Source organism: Elephas maximus, chromosome 12 (assembly GCF_024166365.1).
Source record: "Elephas maximus indicus isolate mEleMax1 chromosome 12, mEleMax1 primary haplotype, whole genome shotgun sequence".
In the NCBI taxonomy this organism is placed as follows: Eukaryota; Metazoa; Chordata; class Mammalia; order Proboscidea; family Elephantidae; genus Elephas; species Elephas maximus.
The window spans coordinates 67,829,999-67,844,790 of NC_064830.1; the positions used below are offsets into that span (position 1 = coordinate 67,829,999).

General features: G+C 46.9%; 1 protein-coding gene across 1 annotated transcript in view; it reads right to left on the reverse strand.

Annotated features, from left to right (window-relative positions):
* Positions 1-564: 564 nt before the first annotated feature.
* GRIN2A (glutamate ionotropic receptor NMDA type subunit 2A) overlaps positions 565-14,792 on the reverse strand; it is a 488,385-nt gene continuing 474,157 nt past the window's right edge. The window contains exons 11-12 of the mRNA XM_049904373.1: positions 8,649-8,887; positions 565-2,503 (exon numbers count right to left, since the gene is read on the reverse strand). Of these exons, the coding sequence (XP_049760330.1) occupies positions 704-2,503; positions 8,649-8,887 (2,039 nt within the window). The 3' untranslated portion in view covers positions 565-703. The remainder of the gene's footprint in view (positions 2,504-8,648; positions 8,888-14,792) is intronic.

Here is a 14,792-nt window from a genome sequence, read left to right on the forward strand (position 1 = left end):
CGCTCTCCACCTGAGGGTCCCTCTGGCCTTGTCCTCCAGATAGGTCTTGGGGATAGACTCTAATGAAAGGAGCGTGGTTACCGCTAATGCACTGATTGGCTAGTCTTTGGGGAGCCTGGAGTTCTGGGGTTGGCCAGGGCTGTGATGAAAGGCTTAACAATAAAGCTGAAACTGTTACAAGGCAAACTTCCTAAACTCTTGCGCATGTCAATCTCGCTACAGTGCAGATGCAATCTTAACTGTTTTATTTTTGTCAGTGTCAGGTTTACATGCATACCATATTGCTTATTCCGTAGTAGAGAAACTGCTAGGCGTTTCTGATGAGGAAATTACAGGGTGGACTGATCTTAATGGAATTTGGAGTATAGGAAATGGTAACATCACCATCGACATCCAATGTATCATTATTGCCAAAGTACCTAGTGGGTTTGTCCGGGAGACTTGCCCCCACCTTGTTTTGGGTTGAGCATTTGCCTATCCTGTATCTGCTGTGCTCAGCACACAACTCACAAGATTTTTTGAGTGGAAGACTATGGCATGGAGCCATGTGCAAAGGAGCCAAAAAACAAAACAAACGAACAAACAAAAAAACTCCCTAAGTCCGTTTCTTCTTTCCAGGGCACTACTGGACATCCAACTTTTACCCTCCAGGACGTTGGCAATTGTTTATGTTTCCCTATAGATAAAACATAAATGGAAGATTTTAAACATCAGATTCAATACTAGGCATTTTCTTGTACACGCGTCTATTGCTGCAGGAATTTAAAACCCTGGGGGTAGAGTACATATTATTCTTATTTGCAGCATAAGGCATAACATGCTCCGGAATATACACATCACTGTGGCCCCGACTGTCCCTGGAACAGTACGACGCCGTTGACCTCAAGGACGACCGAAGGTAGCTGTCATTCATTGCCTGGGAGGGCAGCGAGTGTTTGTAAGGGTCCGAGGGGCATCTCCCAATGACTAAGCGTGGGTCATCCCCACGCGAGTGGAGGAACGGGTTGTCGGAGGAGTGGTCTGGCAAGAGAGACTTGCTTCTTTTGCTATCCTCCAGACCCTGGGGGAAAAGGGAGCTTTTATTCCCTAAGAGTTTGCTGGATGGGACGCTAAACAGGCTGCCATACAAATTTCCCTCCAGGAACCGTTCCCGGTCCTTGAGGCTTATGCTCCGGGAGGGCCTGCTGAGATCTAGCTCCCTGGGCTTGTCCAGGATGTTATCGTAGGAATGCTGGCGGCTAATCCTTAGCTTGTTCTTCTGGAATTGGAGGGCATTGTTCTGTGCCCAGTCCTGCTGGTAGACATCCTCCTGGATGTCTGGGTTACCTGTCTCCTGGAGCATCTGGTCTTCATCGATGTCATAGAGATTCCCCATCCGCAGGCAGGCATCACACTTAAATGGGGACCTTGTGGTGAAATGGCCCGAGTAGGTGGGCAGGTTGGAGAGGCAGCTCCTGCAGTGCGTGGAGTTCTGCCGGTACCGGTCACTCCCCTCACTGCAAGGGGAGCTCTTGTCTTTCAAGGTGAAGTGCTTGGAGTAGAGTTTATACTGGTCGTTGTTGGGGGGCCCATCCTCATTGTGCAGGGGGTTTCTGCCCATCAGCAGTGTGGCGTCCCCCTTGCGGAAGCTCTCCTTGTCATCCTGGTAGGCCTCTGGGAAGTCCACGTTCTCGGGAAGGGCCACGTTTTCAATGAACTGGGGAGGATCTAAGTGGAAACTGGGCTCCTTCTCCCCATCAATGGTATAGATCTTGTCCCTGGGGGAGCTCGCTTTGGTTTTCACGTAGCTGCGGTCTACTTCGCTGCAGTCCTTGGGGTATTTGGAGGCCAATGACCTTTTGAAGTTGTCCTTGGTCTTGTGGTTTTTATTGTTGTCAGTTTCCCTGTGGCATGTGGCCCGACTGGAAGTTTCTGAAATGTCTGAGTGGGCCACCTCTTCTGGAAGGTACCTGGAGCTCTTTAGGGAATGGGTTCTATTCTCTACTGTTCCCTCCTCCCTCTGGGAGACTGGGTTCTGGGTCAGTGAATCTTGGCGGAGAGACTCCATGGATTTCTTCCAAAGCTGCCGGGGTCTGGAGTTCCCTTTGGATTCTGTGCTTACGGCCACCTCCACCGTGTTGGGGTTGGACTCATTGAGGGTAAGAGGGTGCTGTCCCTGGAACACATAGTTATTGAGGTTATCCTTGTGCCTGTTGGCCACAAATGTATGGAGTTCATTCATGTTGTCCCCAAAAATGCTGTCTTTTCCCTGGAAGGACCTGTTGTCTGAGTATATCAAGTTCCCCTTATCAGAAACCATGTCCATGATAAGGGACCCTCTTTGGATGAAGTCGGCAGCTCTCTTGGGGGAATCCATTCTTGAGGAGTTCATGTTAGACACGTTGGAAACGTTTTTGGCTGACCGGAGGAGTTTTAACATGTTGCTCTGGGAGCCGGTCAGACTGAAGTCTGGTGACTTCTTCTTTTCTTCAATGTGCACTCCGTGAATACAGCTGTAAATGCCCTGTGGGGGAGTGAACAGAAGATACCATCAGCAGCAGCAGTGGGCATGAAACCACCTCACACCTGAGCTTTACCTGCAAAAGTGAGACTTTTACTTCTTTTAAGAGCCCTGGAAAGTAGTGAAATCCAGTCTGAATCCTGATTAATGTGTCTCGAACCTATGAGACCGTTGGCAGAGCAGTGGACTTACGTCTGTGGCTCATGATTATCTGACATCCTTGCAAATAGTCAGTCATTGTGTTTGAGAAAAGACAGAAACTCATGCTTATACAAGTGTTTCAGAGTCTCTGAGCTGTCAGGTAAGGATATGAAATCGACCCTCCCAACACCCACGCCATCAATCCATGCTTTCATTAAAGTTTCCCAGCATCATCTTTACAGTTTGGATACCAGAGAGTTAACTATTGACAATCCAACATTACTAAGTCAGAATTAATTCAGGAACTACCCCAACCCATGTGGTAAAGTTATCAATCAAGGCATGTGATCCAACCACGCCAATCTGAAAATCCTTTCCCCCTGGAAACATTGATTAGTCTGAAGGGAGGCATGAATTCCATGGATGACCAGACTTTTTTTTTTTTGGAGGGATAGATATGGATGCTGGAATAGAAGGAAGCATTGCAGGGAATAAGTTTTGTCACCATGTGGGGACACTAGCCTGAGAGTGAAGCCACCGCAGAGAAAAGCAGAGCCAAAGGGGTGGAGAGAGACATGGTTTGAATCCCTGGAGTGATCCTCTTGGACTTTTCACTTACCCATCGCAATATATTCTTTGCATGTTTGTTTGTTCAACATAATTAAAATTGGGTCTCAGTTACCAGGAAGAGTACAGAGTCCTGATGACACAGTGGTGGCACCTTTAACTCCATCCAGGTACTGAATGGCTTACAGACACTCATGTGGTTCAAACATAAGCATCTTCCTCTTCAGGTGTCTTGCTCCCCTTCCCCTCCCCAACCTTCTTCCTATCTAAAAAGCAACTGTTTGCTTTCCTTTTACTTAAAGTGTTTAGCACAACTTGAAGAATGTAATCAATGTCACTGAATTGTACACGCAGAAATTGTTGAGTTGACGTATGTTTTCACCACAATAAAAAAAGGAAAAAAAAAAAAATAATTTTTTTTTTTTTTTTTACAAAAGTGATCTGTTTAAGTGTGCTCAAGAGAAGAGCTCTTGATTTATCCTACATAAGCAAGCCAAAGAGGATCAGCCACACTGGGACTTGTGGCCTCCTCCCTTTGTCCCCACCCCCACCCCAGCAACTGGCTATGTCCCAAAAGGAAAAAATCTGGTAAAGGCTGCAGGATTCAGCCTGATCCCTCAGGACCGACAGTGAGCCAACCCAAGATGGGGTTTGTGAAGTGGACACCGCTGCTGCTGACTTTGGCATAAACTGGGTGGAAAGTACGTCTGATGTGGGATGAACTGTGAACTCTGGTAATGGTGGCTCCATCAGTCCCCCATGGCGGGACAAGCTTTAACCGGCAGGGGTGCTCATGGAACTGTGACAGTGTCAACCCATTTGCACTGATGCCTTTTTCCTACAATTTTCAAAAGGCTGTCTCCATGCCAGCCGCCAAGGGATGGTAAACAGAGAAGCCCACAGACGTGAGTTTGAGCATTTCTTTTCTCTGGCCTTCTCAACCCCAGGTCGTGTGAGTAAGGCTCTCTTGAGGCCCAGGGATCTGGCTTCATGCCTTTTTACACCTTCCTGCGTCTGTCTCTTTAGTCACCTTCTCTCATCCTGGGGGTTGGCTGTTCTCCCTGCCACACAGTGATGGCTTCTCACTACCAGCAGTGGCACTAGGACTGCTGGCACATCCAGACTAGGTGCCTGGAGATTATACCAATGTGCCATGTATCTCCGAGCTTCCTAACCTTTCATGCTAACCCATGCTCCTCTACCCAATTTAGTACTCCAATAATTATACTCTGACCTGCAGGGACTCGAGGGAGCCCTGGTGGTGCAATGGTTAAACACTCAGCTGCTAACCAAAAGGTTGGTGGTCCGAACCCATCCTGTGGCCTTCCAAGAGAAAGAACTGGTGATGTGCTCCCGTAAAGATTAAACCCCCAAACCAAACCTGCCGCCACTGAGTTGATTCTGACTCATATCAGCCCTACAGAACGAGCAGACCTGCCCCGTAGGGTTTCCAAGGCTGAGATCTTTACGGAAGCAGACTGCCACATTTTTCTCCCTTGGAGCGGCTGATGGGTTTGAACCGCTGACCTTTTGGTTAGTAGCCGAGGGCTTAACCACTGCACCACCAGGGCTCTTCTCGTAAAGATTAACCAAACTAAAACCAAACCCAGTGCTGTCAAGTCGATTCCGACTCATAGTGACCCTATAGAACAGAGTAGAACTGCCCCATAGAGTTTCCAAGGAGTGCCTGGCGGGTTCAAACTGCCAGGTTCGCAGCCATAGCACTTAACCACTATGCCATCAGGGTTTCCCCGTAAAGATTACAGCCTAGAAAACCCTACAGGAGGCAGTTCTACTCTGTCACATGGAGTTGCTATGAGTCAGAATTGACTCAATGGTGCCCAACAACAACAGAAGGACTCTGCCACTCTGGGTAAAAGCAATCTGAGTCAATAAAGTTTGTGGCTTTTCTTTCTGTGGTTAATATATGAAAGTAGTAGTTAAAAAAATGTTTTTCTCTAAATTTTCCATTTTATTCTAATGAGCTCCCTTCTTCACTCCCTGAGGATTCTGGGAACTGGCCCCACCCCTGTGGCCTCAGAGCACTGTACCTGCCTGTGGAGAGGAGCTGGCCCTCTCTTTGGAGAAGGCCTGAGGAGCAGTGGGGGAGCCAAGTTCCCCTTCAGGAGATGGGGTGGGGGGTGGCTGCTCACTGCTGCTCTCAGCCCTGGTTTCCGTGGGACGAACAGGACACAGCTAAGGCAGTTAGTTCCCAGGTACTGGGTCTGCCTGGTGAAGCCACTGAAAGAAGTCACAGTGACAGGTTCAGCCTGTGTCCAGGCTTGGTGACAGCATTCTCCAGCTGAGCTGGCCACCTTCTAGATGGGCAGTTGCATATCACAGAAGAATGGGAAGAGTCAGGGCTCTGGAATGCACCAGCTCTGAGTCCCAGTGGTAACGGGGAGAGCCTGGCTCCTGTGAAATCCATTATTAGCTCTGTGGCCTTGGACAAAGCACTGTGTTTTGTGAGCCTTGATTTCCACATCTGTAAAATGGGAATCATACCCACCTAAGGTGGTACGAGGACAAGATATAACAGTGCAAAAAAATAAAAATAAAAAGCACCTGGCTTGTAGGTACTCAGTAAATGTGAAGGAGCCCTGGTGGCACAACAGTTAAATGCTTGGCTACTATCCGAAAGGTTGGCAGTTCGAACCCACCAGCCGCTCCACAGGAAAAGATGTGGCAATCTGCTTCCATAAAGTTTACAGCCTTGGAAGCCCTATGGGGCAGTTCTACTCTGTCCTGTGGGGTCGCTCTGAGTTGGAATCGTCTCGATGGCACACGACACCAGCACAACAATAAACGTGAGCTGGACAAGCTGCTGATCACAACAAACGTGATCCCGGCCGGCCCTTCTTTGTGGTCACCTCACCTCTCCCCTTTGACAGCAGCGTGAGCACGCAGCACCTATTTTGTGAAGCTTCAAGAACCCTGCGTCCTTTTACCACTGAAGATTTGTTCTGGAAAGGCACACTGGCTTCCTGGTTAGACAAACAGCCCAAATCCTGCTTCAGGAGCCACATCTCTGGGCGAGAGTTTCTGTCTTCCCTGCAGAGCTCCCCCTTTCTATTATTCATAGATTCTGGCTACATCGCGCGGGTTGTGGAAATAAGACGGCCACTCGGCGCCATAGTGGACCCAGAGGTCAGATAAACCCAGCACTGATGACTCAACATGTGGCTCCAGACAGTTTGCTTGGTGCCCCCAAAGGGCGTCTGGTTTCTCAGAACATTCCCAATGCGGTGTAGGCTCTACTGTGCCCCTGGGTCCCTTGGAGCTGGGGCCTGATTCCAAAAATGTCTGACTCCTACTGGTCCCAGTTGTTGGCTAGCCAGAAGCTTCTCTTTTATTCCGTCTCCAAGCTCTCCTCATCTGCTCTCCTGGGAAGGCTGCCACGGTTTCCATCTCCCAGGCTGTTGGCTCTGCTATGTCTTCCATCTCTCACGCTTCAGGAGACAACCGAGGCAGTTCCTTTTGCTGGTGGCAGTGAATACATTTTTTTCTAAATGGGCATGAACGCATTTTGGAGAGAAGACAAGAGTGAAGAGCAGCCCACAGACAGGAGGATGCATTTTTGTGAGTCTTAAAACACAAAAGCCAAAGTCCTGCGAGAAGCTTGGTTCTAATGCTAAATAAACATCTTCCCTGAGTACTGGCCTCCTCCCGTGGCAGTGCCAGGAATGAAGTGGGTACCTCAGGTGTGTGTTTATGGTGTGTTATCCAGACCTTCTAAAGGGGCGTTGAGCCCACGAGGAGGGCTGTGTGTGTGTGCTGAGTGGCAACAGTTTTAAGTCTTTTGGCTGGATGTTCAATGAACCTGGAGTCAGAACTTCTTGGATCAGCATCCCTTAGAAAGGAGCCCAAACTCTGAGGCTGACAAAAGCATGCAAGCCAGCCTCTGCATAAACAAAGTCTCCTCTTTCCTGGCATGATCAGTGGAGTGAGAAGGGCCCTGCTGTTTCCAGGAAACATGAGGTGAAGCCCAAAAGGGTCCCACTCTAGCCTTTCTGGCCTCACTTTCTCCATCCATAGGATGCACGTGATTGTCTCAGTCTCACAGGTGCTGTGAGATGAGAGGTGGCCAAGGAAACACACCACCCCAGGGTCCCGTCCACACACCAGGTGTAATTCATTGTGTATTTGTGTTCATCTTGGGTTTCTGGAAAGTTGGTTCCTTGCTGTTATCCTTGGCAATTCCCCACTTCAGGTTTCGTTAAAGAAATGATTGTGTGCCACAGTGATACTTGTTTCTAAATACAATACAGAGCTATATGCTCTGCTGGTGCACACCATCCGGGTTCAAATCCTGACTCCACTGTACTGGCCATGCAGCCTTAGGTAATTCTCTTAATCTCGTAACTTTGAGTTTCCCCATTGGTAATCTGGGGCTAAATTAACAGTGCCCACCTCACAGAGCTGGTTTGTGGATGGAATGAAATGAAGAATATAAAGTCTTTACATGGTGCCTGGCACATGCAAGTGGTTGATAAATATGAGCATTTCCCAGGATCATTATCACTATTGATAAGTTATATCACACGTACATTTTATGGCAACACACACACAGGCCACAGTGTGCTGCATGAAAGGAGGCCTCCCTGTACTGCACATGAGCTCACTGCAGCATGTGTGCACTGTGTGGCAGCTGATGTCGGACTGAATGTGTATTTTGCACTCTGTCTGCCATGTCCACATTCTAGTACTCCACGTCTGTGTTGCATTTCAGGCTCAGCTGTATTGTATGGGCTCTTTGGGCTCTGTAGCTGGGCATACTCATTGCATGTCACCGTGTGCTGATTTTGTTCTGTAGTGCATGTATGTTGGAATACATGCATGCATTGTGACGCCTGCAGAGAAGCGTTAGTAGGGCTATATGGTGTACATGGGTGATAACGATGGAGGCTAGACTGGGTCTGTAGATGTGGTTTGTTTGGCCCACACAGTGCTGTTATTATTATTTTTTTAATATTTAAAAATGGAAAGGTTTCATATAAAATCAGATGACTTGTTTCTCTTTTAAAGTTGGAAGACCTGATAATATCGGCCCTACTTTCCCACATGGCAAAACTCGACTGGGGCTGGGGGTGACTGCCCTCTATAGGGCTGGTAAGCATTATGTACTTTGTCACAGTCTCCGGCATTCCCTATTGCTTCCCTCACTTGGACACCAGGCTCAGCTGCCACTGTTCATCTCACTTGTGCTGTTTTTCTCGTGCCCAATCTGCTTCACCCATTCTCATTCTCTTTCCTGCTTCCACAGTCATCTGGGTTTACAACCTCTGGGTTCTGAACCCACAAAATCTGAATGCCCTTCTGATAAGCCCAAGAAGGCCTGGTGAGTAAAGGGAGGATGTGAAGGACCTCACTGAGAAGTCACAGAGTCCCTGCTTCTCTGGACCTTCCTACCACACAGGAAGCAAGCACCAGGGGTACTGACCCTGCTGATGGAGAAGAGCAGCCCCGGACGGTCAGAGCAGACGCCTGTGAAGCAGAAACGCAGCTTCCAGTAGAAGAGGTGCTCCCAGATGAAAGTGATGAGGCTGAGGGCCATGGCGGCTGCCAGCATGTAGAAGACGCCCGCCATGTTGTCTATGTCCAACTGACTGCTCATCACCTCATTCTTCTCGTTGTGGCAGATCCCCGTGAGCCACAGGGTCTCCAGCTCCTCCATCTCACCTGAACAGAACACAACATCCACAGGCAGTGAGGACCAGGGCATGCACGCTGGGGAACACACCTGTGGGTCTAAGACAGAAATGGGTGAATCTTGACTTCCCACTTACAGTTGTGTGGCCCCAACTTTCCTAGTCTCCATTTGCTCACGTATGTGAGGATAATAATAACACCCAACTAATACAGTTGTGGCATCCCTGGGTGATGCAGATGGTTAACGTGCTTGGCTGGAAATGCCAGTCCACCCAGAGATGCCTCAGAAGAAAGGTCTAGTGATCTACTTCCAAGAAATCTGCCATTGAAAACCCTATGGAGAACAGTTGTATTCTGACACACATGACGTCGCTATGAGTTGATTTCTACTCACCAACTGGTTAGTATGGCTGCAGTTAGGATGAAGTGAGATAACATACATAGGGAATTTAACACAATCCTTGGCTTTATTGTTACTGTCATTATCATTATGTTCCCCCTACCCTGCTTTCCTCTACTCATGTCACCACACCCAACCAAGTCAGGAACAGAACATAGGGATGAACTGGCAGCTACAGTGGAAAAGATTTGCATTTCACTTCTAACTTTATCACCAACTAGCTGTGTGACCTTGGAGCCACAACTACCCTGTCCGTGATATGGGTATAATAGTAGCACATACCTTACAGAGTTGGGATGAGGATCAAGTGAGATCCCATAAGCAAAATCCCTAACGTAGTGCCTGGCTCATAGCAAGTTCTCAATAAATAGTAGCTTTTGCAGGACCGTTGAGAAGGAAATGCCTAGCACAGTGCTTGGCACATGGTTGTTGTTCTTGTTGGGTGCTGTTGGGTCAATTTTGACTCATAGCAACCTCATGTGACAGAGTAGGACTGCCCCATAGGGTCTTCTAGGATATAATCTTTACAGGAGCAGATTGCCAGGTCTTTCTCCCACAGAGCCGCTGCATGAGTTCGAACTGCCAGCCTTTTGGTTAGCAGCCGAGCACTTAACCATTGTACCACCAGGACTCCTTTGGCACATGGTAGTCCTCAAATATATTCTTTCCTTCTTTTCCCTCCCTTTACAGCATCCAAGACTACTTAAAAAAGTTGTTCACAAGCAGTGCCCTTAGGATGTAAGACTTGAATTGAAAAGAGACATCCCAACTGGCTCTGAGTGGCTCCTTGCCAAACTCAACATGTCCCCGCTTAGGTAGGTAATCAAAGAAGCAGGTGAATTTTTCTACGAGAAAAAAAAAAAAGTAGCCTTGCTTAGCATCGTTCTATCTCTATTTTATATGCATTTTATCAAGTTGTCATTTAGGTGGAAATTCTCTGATCTAAATGTCTGGCAATTACACTGTCTAGCAATTCACTAAACTATGGCACTTTGACTATGATTCACAACCTTTAAAGCTGATCCTTCAAGGACAGTGAAAATCAAGGAAATCAAAAAACCAAACCCATTGCTGTTGAGTCAATTCCGACTCACAGCAACCCTATAGGATAGAGTGGAGCTGCTCCATAGAGTTTCCAAGGCTGTAAATCTTTATGGGGGCAGATTGCCGCCACATCTTTCTCTTGCAGAAATTAGCGTGTATTACTTTTGATTTGATCTTACTCTTGATGATTTGGCTGAACACAGAATATTCTAGGTTGATGGTTATTTTTCCTTAACCTTCTGAAGATATTATTACATTTTCTTCTGATCTCAGTGGCTGCTGTTGAGAAGTCTGCCGATGCTCCCATTGCAGTTAGTTTCTGTGCAATCTGGATCTTCTCTCTGACCACTCTGGAGAATTCCACTTCGTCTTTGGTGTGGAATCCAGAGTGGATTTGTTGTATTTGCTCTCTCTGGACTTAGTGTGATTCTTCAATCTGATGACTCACGATCTTCAATACTGGAAATTTCTTACCCATTTTCTTTTTGAATACTAAATTTCCCCATTCTGTCTTTATTTTTTCTTCTGAAATTTGAGTTAAAATATTATGGACCTTTTCATTCTATCCACCAGGTTCTTAAGCTTGCTTTAATACTTTCCATTCCTTTTAACTCTCTGCGCTACAGTTAAGTGATTCCCACAGATACATTCTCCACTTCATTTATTCTTTCATTAGTGATATTTAGCTTTACATTTTAATTTACTTCTATCAATTGTGGCATTCGTTTTACTCTTTCACAGATCTGCCTGTTCTTTTAAAAATAATATCCCATTCTCTTGTGATTTTTAAAGCTTCAATATTTAATGATTTCAAACCTGTAGTCTTTCAGATTATTTTCTTCCAACTCTTAAAAACCAGTTGCCTTTGAGTCAATTCCAACTCGCAGCAACCCCATATGTGTCCGAGTAGAGCTGTTCTCCGTAAGGTTTTCAATCGTCGAATTCTCGGAAGTAGATCGCCAGGCCTTTCTTCCGAGATGCCTCTGGGAGGGCTTGGACCGCCAAACTTTTGGCTAGCAGCCCAGCATGTTAACCATTTGCACACCCGCGACTCCTCTCCCCCGCTGGTTTTTGCAGTTCTCATTCTTCTGCTGTGGTGTGTGCTGACTCTCATGGTGGATTATTTCTTTGCACCATTTGTAACCTGTGATTGTGAGCTAACCTTCAGCAGAGCTGCTCTCCCCCTGCTCCCCATGGGGGTTCTGAGCACATTAGGTTAGAGAAATGTCCCTACAGAGGGGTTCTAGGTTCGTTTCTGTCATGGATTCCGGGGTTGTCAACGTACTGGGTTTTCTATCAAATTCCTTACACTGTAAACTACCGTTCCATTTAAGTAGGATAGAGTTGTACCCCTATACTCACTTAGGCTTTAATTTCTCTCTCCAGCCTCATACGACAAGCCCCTTTGCACTTTATTTGCTTGGTGGACAGGTCTTCCTCATCTCCTTTTCACAGTCTAAGTAACTCCTTGAAGATTCCAACTTTATGCAGTGCTATCATTTCTACTCTCCCTTTGCACAGGTTTAGAGCCCCCACATCCATGCTAAAGCCCCAGCTCCCATGTCTAGGATCTGTACCCCCTTGGGCTGCCACAGCCACAGCCAAATATCCTTCCCCCTGTGTTTCTGGCACCTTTCTTTTGAACATGGCTGTGTATTGTTCGTGTGCACACACGTGCACGTGTGCGTGTGTGTGTATGCACTCACATGCTTTTAATCCTGCATCCTGAAGTGTTTGTAACAGGAAGGAGAGTCCCTGGGTAGTACAAATGGTCAGTGCCCTTGGCTGCTAACCAAAATGTTGGAAGTTCGAGTCCACTCAGAGGCACCTCAGAAGAAAGGCCCAGTGATTTACTTCTGAAAAATCAGCTGCTGAAAACCCCATGGAGCACAGCTCTACTCTGATACACCTGAGGTTGCCATGAGTTGGTGTCAACTCGCTGGCAATTGGTTTGATAGCAGGAAGGGGTCCAAGTCAATTTAGTCATCTATCCTACCACAACCATGTACACATGCATAACTTTTGTAATCAGAAAAATAAAAGCTTCCATATTTGTGGGAGGGAAAAATAGGAAATCTAGCACCTTGTAAGTTCTTCACCCACAAAGAAAGGTGCTGGCTAATCAATGGTGCAGCCAATGTTATCAGAAGAAGGTATCTTGAGAGTCAATCCCTTTCCTTCTGACAACCATCCAGCTCCTTCACAAAGTTACAAACGTCACTGTTGTTGTTAGGTGTCATCGAATTGATTTTTTACTCATAGTGACCCTGGGTGACAGAGAACTGCCCTGTAGGCTTTTCTTGGCTGTAATGTTTACAGGAGCAGATTGCCAGGTCTTTCTCCCAAGGGGATTGCCAACTTTTTGGTTAGCAGCTGAATGCTTAGCCATTGTGCCACCAGGGCTCCTACAAATGTCACTGGAAGCTCAGTAATGTTATCTCATTGTCCACCCAACACCCCCACAAACTCATCCAAGCTCTTCGGCCCACCACATACCTGAAAATACCTGAAGAAATACATTATTCCTCCTCCTTCTCATAAAGACACTAGTTAACAATACAACGCTCTGCTCACTTTATCTCTCCCTTTGGAGTTTCCAAGGACACAAAAATGGGTCTTCTCAACGAATTCTCATCAAATTCCCAGCATCTTTCCTTTCGGTGTTGTTACAAAGGGAGCTGGGCTGTTGCTGCTGTTGTGTGCCTTCGATTCGATTCTGGATCATAGTGACCCTACAGGACAGAGCAGAATTGCCCCATAGGGTTTCCAAGGCTGTGATCTTTCCAGGAGCAAATTGCCAGGTCTCTCCCCTAAGGAGCCGCTGGTAGATTTGAATCACCAGCCTTTCAGTTAGCAGTCGAGTGCTTAATGATTGCCCCACCAGGGCTCCTTGTAATGGGGGCAGTCTGGGTCTAAGAAACACCATCGTGATTCCTGCCAGGACGTAAATGTAAAGATTTTCCCACTGTCCTTTGCCCAAACATCTCCTTTTAGAATAAGTCAACTGGGTAAACCAGAGCAGGATTTCAAAAGCAGAGCCAACGCTCATTTCTCAGTACCAGTTATAGCCTGTTTAAATCATTTTCCAGTTAATCATTTCTTGCCCCTCTTCTACTGGTGTACTGAGCTGTAGTTCAAATGCTTTCTGATCTCGTTTTTAATTTTCTCAAGTATATTGTAATCTCCTTGAGGGAAGTCAGGGATCCTGTTTTACCATTTTCATATTTCTCACGGCCTGTAGCACGGAGCTAGAATCCAATCCGTATTTTCTGTTTCTTCTTCTTTGCTTACATTCCCAGGCTTAAATTGGCAGCATTGCAAAAATGCTCACATCTGTTTGGTAAGTTTTACTGCCATATAAATAGAGACAGAGCAAAAGGGAACTTTCAGTGGGTTTGAGATTAAAAGGCTGTGATGCACGCATGTCCTCAGCTAGGGTGAAGCACCGAATGCCATTTTTCCAAGGAGCAACCTTGTGCCACTCATTCCCCTGTAAGCTTCTCCCATTACAAGGAGGCCAAGATCTCTGTCAACGTGATCTTGTAAGCTGGAGTTGGTAAGTGGGACAATTAAGACTCTTTCCTGAAGCTGACTCCGTTCTCTGGGGAGACATGAGCCAAGTGTTCTCCTGGACAGCCTTGTCTTCCTTGGCCCACCTGAGAGGACTGGTGCCCCTGTGATGTTCAAAGCTCTCTCCTTTTCCATTGAGATAGATAAATATCTGCTGTTGAGTTGACTTTGACTCATGCACAACTCATGTACAACAGAATGAAATGCTGACCGGTCCTGTGTCATCCTCATTATCGCCGGCATATTTGAGTCTATCACTGAGGCTACCATGCCAATCCATGTCACTGAGGGTCTCCCTCACTCTCACAGGCCCTCGACTCCACTAAACATAACGTCTTCCTCCAGCGATTGATCCCTCTTGATGACGTGTTCAAAGCAAGTGAGTTGGACAATGTTCTGTTGTGATCTGTAAGGTTTTCAATGGCTGATTTTCAGAAGTAGATCAACAGACCTTTCTTTCTAGTTTGTCTTAGTCTGGAAGCTCCACTGAACCCTGTCCACCATTAGTGACTCTGCTGGCATTTGAAATACCAGTGCATACCTTCCAGTGTCACAGCAAGATGAAGCCGCCACAGTACGACAAGTCTCCTCTCATACCTTGAATAATAGGGAGCTCGTGAGCACTTGCAGAACTCTCTGCACCCTTGGGAAGTTATGCCTCAGTTTTTTCCATAGCCATCTTCAGGGAGAAGAGTGCTGTCAGCCACAGGTAGTTCTGCCAACCTCTGAGCTCTGCGCCATCCTGAGGATGGCTGAAAACATAATACAAGGAGCTGTGAAAACACAGCTGGCTCCTTTCCCCAGTGCAGCCAGTTAAAGGGCACAGTGGTGGGGTTTCAGGAGTCAGGAGCCAGGGAGACGCACAGTATAAAAGGGAACAGGTGAGGATGACTGAGGTAGCGCGGTGCCTTTGTATGAGAC